The sequence below is a fragment of the Physeter macrocephalus genome, chromosome 2, assembly GCF_002837175.3.
Source record: "Physeter macrocephalus isolate SW-GA chromosome 2, ASM283717v5, whole genome shotgun sequence".
NCBI classification, from domain to species: Eukaryota; Metazoa; Chordata; class Mammalia; order Artiodactyla; family Physeteridae; genus Physeter; species Physeter macrocephalus.
Genome location: NC_041215.1, coordinates 78,059,293 through 78,074,113, shown reverse-complemented (window position 1 = coordinate 78,074,113; position 14,821 = coordinate 78,059,293). Strand labels below are relative to the sequence as shown.

Below are 14,821 nucleotides of genomic sequence, written 5' to 3'. Positions count from 1 at the left end.
AGAAGTCAACAGGTCCCAGTATCATCCTATTTAATATGTTTACTTAGCATATTAATAGCTTGATTAATTGTTCTTCTCTGGCAGAAATAATTTTTGTTTGTAAATACTGAATAATGAAATAACTATGCTTCCTTTTTTGAGCTGACCATGAGAAATCATAGCTTTAATGCTCATGTTAGAAAAGAAGAAAAGTTTAAAATTAATTATCTAAGTTTCCTTTTTAAGAAGCCAGAAAAAGAGAGCAAGTTAAACCCAAAGCTAGTAGGATAAATGGGGTAAAAAAGCACAAATCATTGAATTTCTCAAACAATAGAGAAAATCAACTAAAAATTGGTTCTTTTAAAAGATTAACAAATTGAGAAGCTCCTAGAAAGCCCAGTCAAGAAAAAGAGACCAGACAAAAATTACTAATATAAGATATGAAGGAGGAAACATCACTATATATCCTAAGGGCATCAAAAGGATAATAAGAGAATACTAGGGATAATTCTATGCCAATAAATTTGATAACTTAGATGAATGGACAAACTCCTTGAAACAACTTATAAGAACTGACACAGAAGAAACAGAAAACCTGAGTGGTCTTCTATGTATTAAAGTGATTGAATTTGTCACCAAAAAACTTCCCACAAAGACTACTCCTGGTCAGAAGATATCTATAAAGCATTATAAGAGGAAATAACACCAATATTACACCACACTCTTTTAAAAATAGGGGAGATGTTTCCTGGTTCAAGGAAGTCCATTCTCACCCCTCGTGTTCAACTTTGTCCTGGCAATCCTAGCCAAGGCAGTAAAGCAAGAAAAATACATAATATAAGACATAAAGATCAGAAAGAATAAGTAAAACTGCCAGTATTCACAGACAATAAGATTGTCTAGATAAAAAATCCTGAGGAATCTACAAAACAACTACTAAAACTGAATAACTCTCCCAAAGTTACACCATTAATAAAATCAAAACTGGAATTTGAAACAAAACGGTCTGGCTCCCAAACTCTTAACGCCTACACTATGCTTTCTACTTAGAGAAGAGCATGCAGCTACACTTGTATTAGCCCACAAATCTCAACACAGCCCCTACAGTATGAATTTGTAGTCTCATTTGATGCTTTGGAAACAGAGGTTCAGAAAGATTAATAACTTCACCAAGATCACATGGCTAAAGAGTTGGAAGTGGCAGAATATGAATCCAGGTCTGGCAGACGCTACAACAAAGTTGATTTGAAAATATCATGCTTTCCAGATTGGATAAGGAAACAATGAAAAGATCCAGATCCAGATGATAAGGCCCTAAAACAAAGCAGTAGAATACAAAGGCCAAGAGAAGAACTGGTGACTGGTTAGGTACAACAAGGGACATAGGTAAGTGAAGACACAGGTGATGCATAGTTTTGAGAATGAGAGTGGTAGTGTCATTAATAAAACAGGAAAGTAAGGAGGAGGAACTAATGGAAAAGGAAGTTAAGGAAGATGAAGTCAGTTTTAGACAAGCTGAATATCAACTTGTTAGGTTAAGGATAGTTTTGACAGCAAATGATAGAAAACCTAATAAAGAGTGGTTTCTAGAAATAGGGTGTGTTTTTCTTGACAACAAAAAAGCTGAAGGTAGGCAACTACTGATCTATTCAGAAGCTGAACAAAGTCAGAACTGGAGTCTGTATTTCTCCCAGCCCTTCCTTCTGGGATTGCAATATGGTTGCCACAGGCCCAGGTTTTAGGTAGTAATTCCACGCAGAAGAAAGAGAACAAAGGAGTGTCAAATACATCTGTATCTTTCATCAGTAAGGCAAAAACTATCCTAGAAGCCTCTAGCAGACTTTTGTTGTATCTTATTGGCCAGAAGTGTATCACGTGGGTACCTAGCCTCTAGGGAGGTTGGGAAGATAAGCATTTTGTTTTTCTTACCTCTCTAGCAAAGGTAGATGAAGGAAAACAATGTCTGCCCCAAATATTAATGGAATATTTGATGTGGGAATATCCAACAGAGAGACAAAAATGCATCTGGTCTAGAAGATAAACCAAGGATACTGAGTGTAAGTAATCTGCTCAGCTAAAGCACAGGAAATGGATTGGTGCTCCAAGGAAGAGTGTGCACAAAGAGAAAAGAGGGTAGTAATAGAGCTTTGTTCTTCTGTTCACGCAGGGGAAGCAAGCAATGCACATGGATGCAGCTGAGTAAACATGGTACCCCGGCGCCTCCATTCCAGCCAGTCAGATTGTTTGCTTTCCTATGTTTGGCTGGGTCTTTCCCTGTCATCCTCCACACCCAATTAGTCCCATCCTCTTTCTCTTCCCTCAGTTTCTCAGTATTCCCAAGACGGTCTTCTCTCCTCTCCCATTACCTCAACTGTGAATTGAAGGTACTAGAGGGAAAATTCACTCTTCATTGTCACTGTTCAAGTGCATAAAAATGGATCTAAATCTGACTAAAGAAAAACTAGCTACCTTGGGGTTGGGGAGGTGGAACAAGATAAGAAGCAGCTACTCTGGAAGGGCTATGAAATCTTATAAACTCATAGGAAATTCAAACTAAAAGGGATCTCCCAATCCTGCCCTCATTGGAGGAGACTGAAGTCCATTTTGGGGAACCCAAACTAAGACATTGAGGCAGAATTTGCTTTGCTGAGTACCACTCTTCCTCTGATGACTCTTTTGGGCTCCCAGACTGTGTCCAGGAGACTAGGCTGCAGGATCAAGAGTGTGACAGACCAAGTACCTTTCTCTCAGGCCCATTGCTCTGCGAGCACACCATCCCCCATGTGCCTCTCATCTGAGGGAGTCCAGCTCTGGCTGAACCTTTCCTTTCCTAAAATCCAGAAAGGACAGGTAGAACTCACACCACAGAATTTAACCCTGGTTACATATTAGGGTGTGTTGTCCTCTAATTGCTCCACACATATGTCGCACTCCCACGTTTTGGAGCTACAGTGAGATGTCCCTCAAGAAGCTGTAGATAAGATAGTGGCAAGTATCTTTACTTTCAAACTTTAAAGTATTAAAGTTTAAAAACAGTATATTGCTAACATCACAAAAAGAGATCACTTGACATTCTGTAACTCATAATGCAAGTAACACTACTGAGAAGGATTGTTGCCAAAAAATCATATCTAAATCCAATCAAGCTCTAGATCTAAATACCAATTTACAGGAAATACAGGGGACAGGGACTTCCCTGGTGGCACAGTGGTTAAGAATCTGCCTGCCAACGCAGGGGACACAGGTTTCAGCCCTGGTCCAGGAAGATCCCACATGCCACGAAGCAACTAAGCCCATGTGCTGCAACTACTGAGCCTGTGTTCTAGAGCCTGTGAGCCACAACTGCTGAGCCCATGTGCCACAACTACTGAAGCCCGTGTGCCTAGAGCCCATGCTCCACGAGCCCATGCTCCACAACAAGAGAAGCCATCACAATAAGAAGCTCGGGCACTGCAACAAAGAGTAGCCCCCGCTCACCGCAACTAGAGAAAGCCCGCGCCCAGCAATGAAGACCCAACGCAGCCAAAAATTAAAATAAATTAAGAAATTAATTTTCTAAAAAGGAAATACAGGGGACAAAGTGACATATTAAAAGACACTAAAATTAAGACGGTAAAAGTATACCTGTTTCGGGACTTCCCTGGTAGTGCAGTGTTTAAGAATCTACCTGCCAATGCAGGGGACACGGGTTCAATCCCTGGTCAGGGAAGATCCCACATGTCACAGAGCAACTGAGCCCATGTGCCACAAGTATTAAGCCTGAGCTCTAGAGCCTGCGAGCCACAACTACTGAGCCCGTGTGCCACAGCTACTGAAGCCTGAGCACCCAGAGCCCGTGCTCCGCAACAAGAGAAGCCACCACAATGAGAAGGCTGTGCAGCAACAAAGACCCAACACAACCAAAAAAAAAAAAAAAGGTTTCTTCAACAAATTTATTACAAGGAAGAAAAAGAGAGAGCTAGAGGGAGAATCCAGAGATTAAAAAAAGACCTAGAGATATATCAACTAAATACAACTTATTTGGATCCTAATACAAACAGACTGCAAAAAAAAAAAAAAAAAGAAAAGGTTATGAGATAAATGGGGAAATTTGAACTCTGGATATTTGATTATATTAGGGAATTAATGTCACATTTTTAAATGTATGACAATGGTATTTTTTATTGAGTCCTAGCATTTAGAGATATATATGGAAATATTTACAGATAAAATAATACTAAAAGGGACTTGCAACAAAATAATCCTGGGAGTGGTGGGGGACAAGTGGGGGTATGAATAAAACAAGATTGGATGTGAGCTGATGACTCTTGGAGGGGGAGGGGGTCGGACAAGAGAATTATTATACTCTTCTCTCTTCTTTTTGTGTATTTTGAAATTTTCCATACTAAACTTTTGGAAATAAAAATTAGAATAGAGGTATGCCATGTCATTTTTTAAAAAGTATTCACATCAGCCAAAACAGACTGCAAAAAAAAAAAAAAAAAGAAAAGGTTATGAGATAAATGGGGAAATTTGAACTCTGGATATTTGATTATATTAGGGAATTAATGTCACATTTTTAAATGTATGACAATGGTATTTTTTATTGAGTCCTAGCATTTAGAGATATATATGGAAATATTTACAGATAAAATAATACTAAAAGGGACTTGCAACAAAATAATCCTGGGAGTGGTGGGGGACAAGTGGGGGTATGAATAAAACAAGATTGGATGTGAGCTGATGACTCTTGGAGGGGGAGGGGGTCGGACAAGAGAATTATTATACTCTTCTCTCTTCTTTTTGTGTATTTTGAAATTTTCCATACTAAACTTTTGGAAATAAAAATTAGAATAGAGGTATGCCATGTCATTTTTTAAAAAGTATTCACATCAGCCAAGAAAATGAAGAAGGAACAGCAGAGGTAGATGCTGGTGCCCACTCAAGCCCTTTCCAAGGCAAAGGGGGCCAGTGCGAGGATTTGCCCTCATGGTGGCAGACGCTACTCCAGCCTTGAGGAGGAGGATGCCTCTGGAGATCGGGCTAATACATTAGCCAAAGGATGTCAGTATCCACTTCTCTGATGTTATTTTCAAACTAATGAACTGTCTTTCTGGTTTTTACAGGCTCTGAGAGTTTGGTGCCTATGTATCTGTCCCTGAAAAAATGTATTAATTCTTGATGTGCTGACAAGTCAGCATTCCAAGATTGCAAGACCAGCCCTGAACCCTGGGTAATGTCATCCCTTGGAACCTGCCTGGGTAGACATCAGCCTTCCCCAGTGACAGCCTTCTGCTGTGCATGCTTCTTTGATCTTCTATATTCCTCAAGGCTGGGACCATGTCTGATGCTTCTTTGATATCTGAGTCATCCTTTTTCACCATGTCTGCTATGAAGCATTCTGGTTTTTAACAAATTTGTTCCTTGATTTCTTTCACTCTCATTCAACCCAATCAAAAATAGCTAACTCAATATCTATTTGGGGATCAAGTCAGATGCAAAGACACTATGTAAGGGGCATTTTTAGAAACATTAATAATTTTTAAATTCCTCGGCTGTTTTTAAAGATGACAACTTTTCTACACATCCATATCATGTTAACTTCATTTTCTGCTTGGGTCTGTGATCACCCGTGGTCCCCAAACAACCCAATCAGCCAAGGACCTCCCTGACACTATACTTCTAACTGAAGAACAAGAAACCAAACATTGTGAACTCCTTCCCAGACAAAGACAACTTTCATCTCCAGTGATTTCCCTGTCAATGGCTTAGGTAGATTCTTTCACCTGTAAAAGGGGACGGCAAACTTTTTCTTCAAAGATCCACACAGTAAATACTTCAAACTCTGTGGGCCACACAGTCTCCTGCCACTGTAGTGTGACAGCAGCCGTAGACAATACTTAAGCAGATGTGCGTGGCTGTGTTCCAATAAATCTTTGCTTACGGACATTGACATTTGAATTTCATATAAATTTCATGGGTCACAAAAGATTAATCTTCTTGTGGTTTATTTCCAACCATTCAGAAATGTACAAAACATTCTTAGCTCAGGAGACACACAGGCAGCGGCTTGATCTGGCCCATTGGCTATAGTTTGCCAATTCCTGCTCCATAGTGATGAATATTGGCAACGATTCACTATACGTATTGTGAATATGAGTGGTCCCTTCATAACACTCCCTTACCAACCACGAGAATTATGACCTATAATGGTTCTTAAATTCACAAGTGGCAAAACTTAAAATCTTATGGAAAAAATATTTTCACTAATGTTAAAAAAAAATGGTCAACACATTTTTTAAAAAGGCATTTTACATCCCAAATAGTGGGGTACTATGTAATACATTTCTAGTTACCATCTCTGCTCAGAAAAAAATTGTAAGATCAATGAGGTAGTACTAAGCTTGTTTTGCTTTAACAATATTGTCTGTCGAGACTTTTTTCAATGTATTTTTATCCATCCGAATGTTCAATATCTTTCTGATTTTATAATTAGTATTTGTACACTCTCACCTTCTGGGTCCCACCATAGTCCAAGAACTCGGATGCTTGATACATAAAAAGCTTTGGGTTTTCTTTCTTCAACCTAATCCACATATCTGCATATTTTTAACCCACCTCCCCACATGCAAGCTTATATAGCATTGCCTGTCTATGACAACTTCCTAGGCACACTTAACGAACATTTCTATGGGATTATTTTCCTTGGTTTTTGTTTTTGTTTTTGTTTTTTGCGGTACACGGGCCTCTCACTGTTGTGGCCTCTCCCGTTGCGGAGCGCAGGCTCAGCGGCCATGGCTCACGGGCCCAGCCGCTCCGCGGCATGTGGGATCTTCCCGGACCGGGGCACGAACCCGTGTCCCCTGCATAAGCAGGCGGACTCTCAACCACTGTGCCACCAGGGAAGCCCTATTTTCCTTGTTTTTTAAATTTGTTTCAACGTTCATTACATACATCTTTACTCCTGCAGACTTTCGACTTTAACTCCCCTTTTTATTTTCAACCCCTCAGTTGCTCTTTTTCTAGTTGTCCATGCCACTTGCATGATGCAAATATCTAAACTACATTTCCCAGCTGTGGAAAAGGTCCCAGCATCATTTCCCAAAACAGGACATCAAGGATCACTGTACCATTTCCTCTTTGTTTATGTGTGTGCTTGAAAATGTCCATAATCAAGAGTTTTAGAAAAATAGAGTATATGTTCCTATGTTCCTGATTTGGTTACAAGAGGAATTTGTGGTTGAGAAGAAATGAGCGTATTTATATGCCACACCTGTGTGTCTTTGTTCACATTGCTCCCAGAATTCTCTGCCTGATAAAGTTCCCCTCGACCTCCACGGGCCAGGCAGGAACCTGTGGGAAGCATCCCTGGCAGAGCTTTAGACTCTCTCCTCTGCATTCCCAAAGCATCTCGTACATCTCCATTAAAGCACTTATCATTGCATTGTGGTTAGTTGTTTATGTAGCTGTCCCACCCCTACCCGCCCACCCCCTCAGTCAATAAGCAACGCTCATCTTTCTTTTCCTGCTTCCCCAGTGCCCAACACAGTGCCTGGAACAGATCATCAAGACTGCATTTCTCAGAAATATCGAGGGCAGTGTCCCAAAAGGAATGACTTCAGGGGCCTTCCCCAGCCAACTTCCACCAGCACCCTTAATCTTCCTCCTCCCCTAAAAAGTTGACAATCTAAGGAAAAATGCAACTTCAAAACAAGTACCTCAAGGCCCTCTTACAATGAGACTGCCACTCCTAAACTCTCCTTCAAAGGAATTCTAGCACCGACACTGTGGAAAATGCAAGGTTCTCTTAAAACCACAAAATAATATGCTCACGTGGCACCTCACAGTTTTCAAATTACTTTCATGATAATTTTTTTTCATTTGGCCCACTAATCCTTGGTAAGACAGTGTCATCCTCATTTTTCAGACACTCAAGGAAATAAAAGTGACATGTCCAAGATCAGAACTTGTGACTGGTGACAGCTCTGGGCCTAAAACCCTTAATTTATTGATCTGTCTACTCTCCTGAACTCCAGGAATGCTAGGTTCAGTATCTATGGAGGATTCCACCCCCAACTCCACCCCCAGAGGTTTCTCCCTATTATGAATTATAGTATTAGATTAGATTGTGGCACTATGTTCTAAAAATCCATTCCAAACAAAAACGTTTGGGCAAATACACATTATGAAAAGAAATGTGTTAGTTACCTTGTGTTAGCTTGTGTTAGTACTGCTCTATGATTTTTGCTGTAAGTACTTATTGACTAAAGGGTTGCCTGTGAATTACTAACTGTTCAAAAAATGACATGCCATGAATTTCTGCAAATAGAAATATGCAGTCTATTATCTGAAAAATTCACTCATGAGGATAGCATTATTATTTATAAGTACAAGAACTTGATTTTCTCTTCTGTGATAATTCATCTTTCCTAAACTATTAAATTTAGATTACTTATCACATTAGCAGGCTCTTCACTTATTCATGCTCTTAGTTCCTCTACATAATTCTGTATGAGGAATAACATCCTCATAATAACCATCACTTCAATTCTCTTACTATTTATTGCATGCAACTCTTCTAATATTAGCACTATCACCTTAGACGTGAACAGGGCACTGCCTGCCAAAAATCTTGCTACTGTGTGGTAATTGAAAGTAAAAATTATTTCTCAGATATATTAAGCTATTCAAATGAGCCACGTTTAGCTCTTCTCAAATTACTTAATTTTTTTCAACAAAGACCTATAATAGTAAATTATGTAGAGCAGGTCCCGCTTAAGATTTTCAAGTTTGATCTGGTTACGAATCTGCTAATTGTAAAAATTTCAATATGGCAGAGCGTAAAATATTTCACACAAATGCAAATAGAGATGTCATGCAGATATCTGCAGGACATGAATCACCGCCCTGCTGCATCAAACTCGAAAATCAGAGGCAGTTCACTCTGCAAGATTTCTTACCCAGTTCTTAAAAGTTCAGATGCATCACCTTTTAATCAGGGTAATAAACTGTAATTGCTAACATACTGTGTAATGTTTACTGCTAAACCCAATATCTGGACAAACAGAAAATTATGCTGTCAGAGCCTGGAAACAACTGAAGTCCGCTGTTACACACAGCACCCTCCTTAACACAGGGCTGTCGTCGGGAGTTACAACGCTTTATGGTTTTAATTTTTTAGAGTAAGGGTCTCTTCCCGAGAGGCAGGGTATTAAGACGAAAGCAGTCTCCCGCGTGACCTTCCTAACACAGACCTTGGGCAAGCGACTGCGGGGGCAGAAGCTGAGAATTTCAGAAGGCACTTGACAGCTCCACTGTGTCCTTCACACTTGGCTTTCAGGAACAAAAAAAAAAGCACGTTACTCTGCACCTGCCTTTCCCACCACCCTCCTTAAAAACTTATTTACCCCTGAGGGTCTGAACAGCCGGAAGAAGGTAGGAATCTATTCTTCTGCCCTGTGATGCCAAGGAAAATAAACCCCGACCCGAGCGCGGAGCCGGGAGTCGCGGGGGGCAAGGAGACCATGAAGGAGGGGCGGGGGGGGGTGAACTGGCAGAGCTGGGGCTCCCCCCACTGCGCCGCAATTTCTCCACCACGTGTGAAAGTCTCGTGCACGGGGAGCCCCATGAGAGACCGGGATCTGCGTCCCCTGGTCCCGGGTGCGGACCCTCCACTCCCTCCCCGCTCGGGGACCCTCCTCCGCGGCCCCGGCGGGCGTCCCTGCGGCCGTCTCCGGGCAGGGGCAGCGCGCAGAGCCCGGCCCGGCGGGGGCCCTTCCCTGGCTACCTTTTATCCAGGCAGGCGATCCACTCGGCGGAGGAGGAAGAATGGGCAGCGTGCGCAGCGACCATGATGGGCAGCGGCGCGCGGCGTCCCCCGGCTGCGGCGACCTCCCGCGCTCGCTCTGCCGCCGCCTCGCCTCCACCTCGCCCGCCGCGCGGACCCGCTCCTCCCGGCCCGCCTCGCGCCCAGCAGCCTGCCGGGCGGGGGGCCGGCGAGGGCGGGGGACCCGAGGGGCGGGACGCGGGGACCGCGCTGCACTGCGGCGCCCGGGGGTGGGGAGTCCCGCGGTCCCGCCCGCTGCAGGGAAGGGGCTGGGGGGCGACCCCGGGTGGCAGGCCACCTGCGACTGGTGGCTGCTGCGTCTCGGGGAGACCTGAGCCCCACCCCTCACCTCGGGGCTTCTGAAGCGTGGAGGGGGGGAGGCGCCGCTGGTGGGGGTGGGGGGACGGGTGTCAGTGTCTATGTATTTTTCATACAGCAAATGCCACTAAAATGGCTGCTGCCTCTCTGTTTCCTTAGAAACCCATTAGTTTCCCTCTGCAGCTGTCAAAACCTGCTGGCGGTTTCTTGCTCACCTTTGCTGTTTCCCCTTTCCAAAGGGATGGAGAGGAGGGCTATCTTGGCTTGGGCTGGGGACGCCCACAGTGGTCTCTGAGTGTGGAATTAGTTTCCCCCTGAAGGGTAAGGGAGGGCTGGGATGGAATGGAGAGGCAGTGCAGGCATGGTTGGAAGCCCAGAGGGGAGGCCAGTGGGCCAGAATGGTGACCCATGGTGACTGAGGGGTTGACAGACCGAAGTCTCTGGCCTTGAACCTTGAACTTGCTTGGGCTCCCATCACCTGCTTGATCAAACACTCACACACACACACACACACACTCACTTAAGAATGGGGAGTAGTGGGGCCACAGCAGAACTGAGGTTTGGATTGGAGGCCAAGATCCCACTGCGCTTGGTGTGACCTGAATGGCTGGCTCCACACGCCCTTCTTTCCGTGGCTGGAGTGTGGAATGGGTGGGTGGTCACTCCACCTGTCCCTGGTAGATGTACAAAACAAATGATATGCCTAGAAGTTCAGTTACGTTCTGCCAAAAATCAAATTACACACCGATGGTTGCTTAAGAATTTGGGGACAAGTTAAATCTTTTAGACTACTACCAAGCAGTGTTTTGATGTTGATGTTCACTTGGGAACAGACAATGGGGAAAGAGACATAGCATTGCTAACCTCACTTTGTTTTTTTTCTCTCCTACCCTCCCCTCCCTCCCCTGCTCAGAGGGTGTTCAAGGAGACTGGAGAGAATGAAACAGCAGGTGCGTTCTGGCATCTTTTTATCCTAATAAAACTCCTCCAAAGAATCTGCCGTTTCCCCTCTGCTCCATAGCCAGGATCTGGTTTCAGACCTGCCGCCGTTCCCTCAGCAACACCTCCCTGCTCAGTGTTTGTCCCCCAGGTGACCTCGATCCTGTTGATTTCTACCGTGTTTAAGGGAAATAACATTTAAAATGCTATACTATACAAAGATTGCCAAAGGTGTTTATGTTGCTTTTTTATGCTAGAGGTATGAAGAAGGAAATGAGTCTCCTGTATTTATTAAGATTCATTTATAAAGGTATCAGAGAGCTCTTGAGAACATTTCAAGGTCAGCAAATGCTTTCCCCAAAATGCCTTTAATCAGAGAATGTTTATAGGTAAGGAGCTAGAGGCTAGAGGAGAAAAGGACTGCGCATGACCCATCATTACCGGAGGCTTGGAGTTGCCATAGTTTTTAGCTATGATACTAATAATAGTCATCATTTATTGAACTTCTGCTGAGTGTCAGATGCTGTGCAGAGTTCTCTACTGTGTTATCTCCTTTAATCTTCAGAACATTTTATGAAGCAGAGCCAGAAGGACAGATGTCCAGGGTTACTCCACAAGAAGGGACAAATATTTTTGAAAATGTAATGAACTAGAGAAAATTATGTTTATCAGTACTTCCGGGGAGAGTGTTGATTGGGTTGAAAGGAAGATGCCGATGACCTGCTTGGAGTGGGAGTGAGAGCCCAAGGCCTCTATCGTGCATTTTAAGGACTGTAGGTCTAATGAACTGCAAGGTTTTTGTTTTGCCCTACGGGGACCCTACCTTTCCTCCAAATAGAAATTAAAGTATTATTTAAAGAATATCCTTTCAAAGAAGCACCAAGAATCATTGCCTTCCCCAGAGCACACACATGTCCCTATCCAGCCCTGGATGTAGGTTCCAGTAACTCCAATATACTCACTGGGACACTGAACCTCCAGAGAGGCCCATACACTCAGCTAATGGAGCAGGGGACCCTGAACCAGATTCGAGTCTGTCTGATTCCAAAGCCCTTGCACTGAGTGATGGTGTCACTGGTTGTCTATAATATGAGGGTAAAAGGCATGTCAGAAATGACTGCCCACGTGATAAGAATAAAATGGTTATAAATTGTTTTTTTATAATAATTTTAAAAATAATAAACCAGTCTAGTAGGGGAAAGGAAAAAAGAACACGTATTGATCTTTAGTGGGGAAAATAAATAAAAGTGTAGAATAAAAAGTAAATATTACTGATAATTCCACCACCTAGAGATAACACTGCTAATATTTTAGCACATTTCATTCTATATTTTCTATTTTTAAAAGATACAATCACAAATACACCCATAAACACATGCATATAACTTGCTGCTTACATTCAATTATGTATATATGTGTATAGATACATGTATTCATACAGACTTAAAAGCATTAATATTTTATAGGCTACTTTTTCTACTTGGAATGGAAAAATGCTTTGTGTGTTTAAATGAAATCCTCTTTAAAAATTTTTACTGGCTACAAAATATTCCAATGAATGGATATAATTTACCTAAACTTTTTTTAAAATTGAGATATAATTGACATATAATATTATATTAGTTTCAGGTATACAACATAATGATTCAATATTTGTATTCATTGCAAAATGATCACCACAATGTCTAGTTAACATCCATCACCACACATAGCTAGTTTTTTTTCTTGCGATGAGAACTTTTAAGATCTACTCTCTTAGTAACTTTCAAATATACAATATAGTGTAATTAGCTATAGTAAACTTTCTTTTGAGGCCTTTTATTTTTATTGGCAAAAATGTTTCTGCTTAATCTCCTTCCTATAGCTTTGCTCTGTGAGACAGCTTAACATCTCCACTGATAATCTCCAATGAGATGAGGACCAAAAATCACAAGACCCAAGTGTGTTAATGCTAATTATTACTAGTTGTAGAACCTTGAATGGGTTTCTTAATGTTAGAGATCCATTTTGTTCATCTGAGCAGAGGTTTAAAGTTAGGAATTTGAGGACAGACAGCTGAGTTCAAATTCCAGCTTCATCTTCTACTAAGTGTTTGACCTTAAATGAATTGCTTAGCCTAAGACCCTGTTTCATCACCTGTAAAGTGGATAAATTAATGGTATTATACATGAATATGATGCTTATAGGACATTTAGCATAAGTGCCAACCATATGATATGTGCTCAATAACTCTTAGCTGTTATTGTTGTTATTAGTCTCTACAATGAAGATAAACAGTATCTGCCCTCTGCATTTCAGAGGGACCTGGTGACAATCATTTGAGATCACTTATACTAAAGGGCCGTGACATTTGTAAATTGCAAGTTTTGACTATGTAGGGTATAAGGGAAACAGAGAAACAGTAAAGCTTTTTTAGACTGAGTCTCAAAACCTTCTCCTCATTCAATCTATGCCTAGCTCTGTCATTCTTCATAGGACAGCTACAGGTACATACCACTGCAGAGTTATTGCAATAGGTAGATCAACAGCGCAGTAACAGAAGTAGGATAAGGCCCTACATTTTTCCATTCTGAGAAGTCTACTGAAGATTGGGCATTCACTCATATCCAATGTAAGGGGAGGATCTGATTCACCATGTTTTAGGTACCTCATGGAAGGTGGGTTATAAAAACACATCCATCACTCCTGCTGGTGCTATAACCTATTCATTGAAGAAGCAGTACTTCCCGGGTGAAGTTATAACAGCAATTTTAATGTTTTCTCTCACCGTCCCTTTAAACTTGCTCAGTGAGGGTAATTCTACCCCTGCCACTGGATATAGCTTTTTTGGTCACTTATCGGTAATAGAAAGCATTAGTCTTTCTGTTAGAATGTCCAAACCGATATATTACTAAATACTTCAATCTTTATTCAAAGATAAGAATGCTCTCTTCCTCCACCATCTAGAGCTGGTCACAGGCAGGTTTCCAGCTTTTAGGAAAGAGGAGGTGGTCAGCTTCTCCTTTCCTTGCTCATCTCTGCCCCTACTTAATACCTGCTGGTTTTTACCCTTCCAGAAACAGAGGAGTAAGGAAGAGAGGAGGAAAAAGGAGAGCAGGAACAGTTACTTGGCTGGGACAGTTGTAAGATGGCATCATATTTTCTGGGCCTGGCAAAGGCATCTTTTGGGTGCTTTCATGTATTCTTGGGCGGCCTCCCTGCTGGCCCTTTCAACATGAGCAGGTGTTGCTCGTTTGGTACCAGCTCCCTATTCGGATCTGGGTTTCCTGAGGGCCTCTCCGAACCACCTCCCTCTGTAGCAGAGTCCCAAGTTATCCTCCACTCACATCCCAGGGGTCTTTTGAGCAGGGCTCAAAGGGGCTGCAGAATGGTTCTCTCCTGTGTGGCCCACAGCTGGTCCGTAGAAACACTCATGCCTACTTTGCTCCAATAAACTGAGCGCAGACCAGTCCTAATGATAGCACTTCTCACCCTTGCCAAAGAAGCTCACCAGTCCCTCTCTCCTGATCTTTAGATTTCCAGGGCTGGAGTCAAGTCGGACGTCAGTCCCCTGTCCATCCCCCACCAGCTGTAGGGAGCTGTTCTCTGGGTGGTCCACTGAAGCCCTCCCTTCCCTACCCTTGGTGGTGGGAATCACAGCACAGCTTTCACCAAGAAAATACTCCTCATGGAATCCTCTCTCTGTTCCTTCTTCCTAGACACTTTTATTTACTCCTTTGGGTGAGGTGTTTTAGACTCATGAAACTGGTCTTCAGTATTTTGATTGAAAGTCTGCATCTT

General features: G+C 42.4%; 1 protein-coding gene across 3 annotated transcripts in view; it reads right to left on the bottom strand.

Moving 5' to 3' along the window:
- The window catches only part of RAPGEF4 (Rap guanine nucleotide exchange factor 4), a 318,711-nt gene extending 308,864 nt beyond the window's left edge, over nucleotides 1-9,847 (bottom strand). For 2 of the 3 annotated variants that reach the window (XR_008618698.1, XM_028479132.2), the window contains exon 1: nucleotides 9,746-9,847. Coding sequence is in view for 1 of the 3 variants with exons in the window: in XM_028479132.2 (XP_028334933.1) it covers nucleotides 9,746-9,810 (65 nt within the window). In the remaining 2 variants the exon portion in view is untranslated. Of the gene's footprint in view, nucleotides 1-9,212; nucleotides 9,287-9,745 lie in introns of those variants that run through there. The other variant, XM_028479142.2, reaches the window with a different exon arrangement.
- Nucleotides 9,848-14,821: the final 4,974 nt, after the last annotated feature.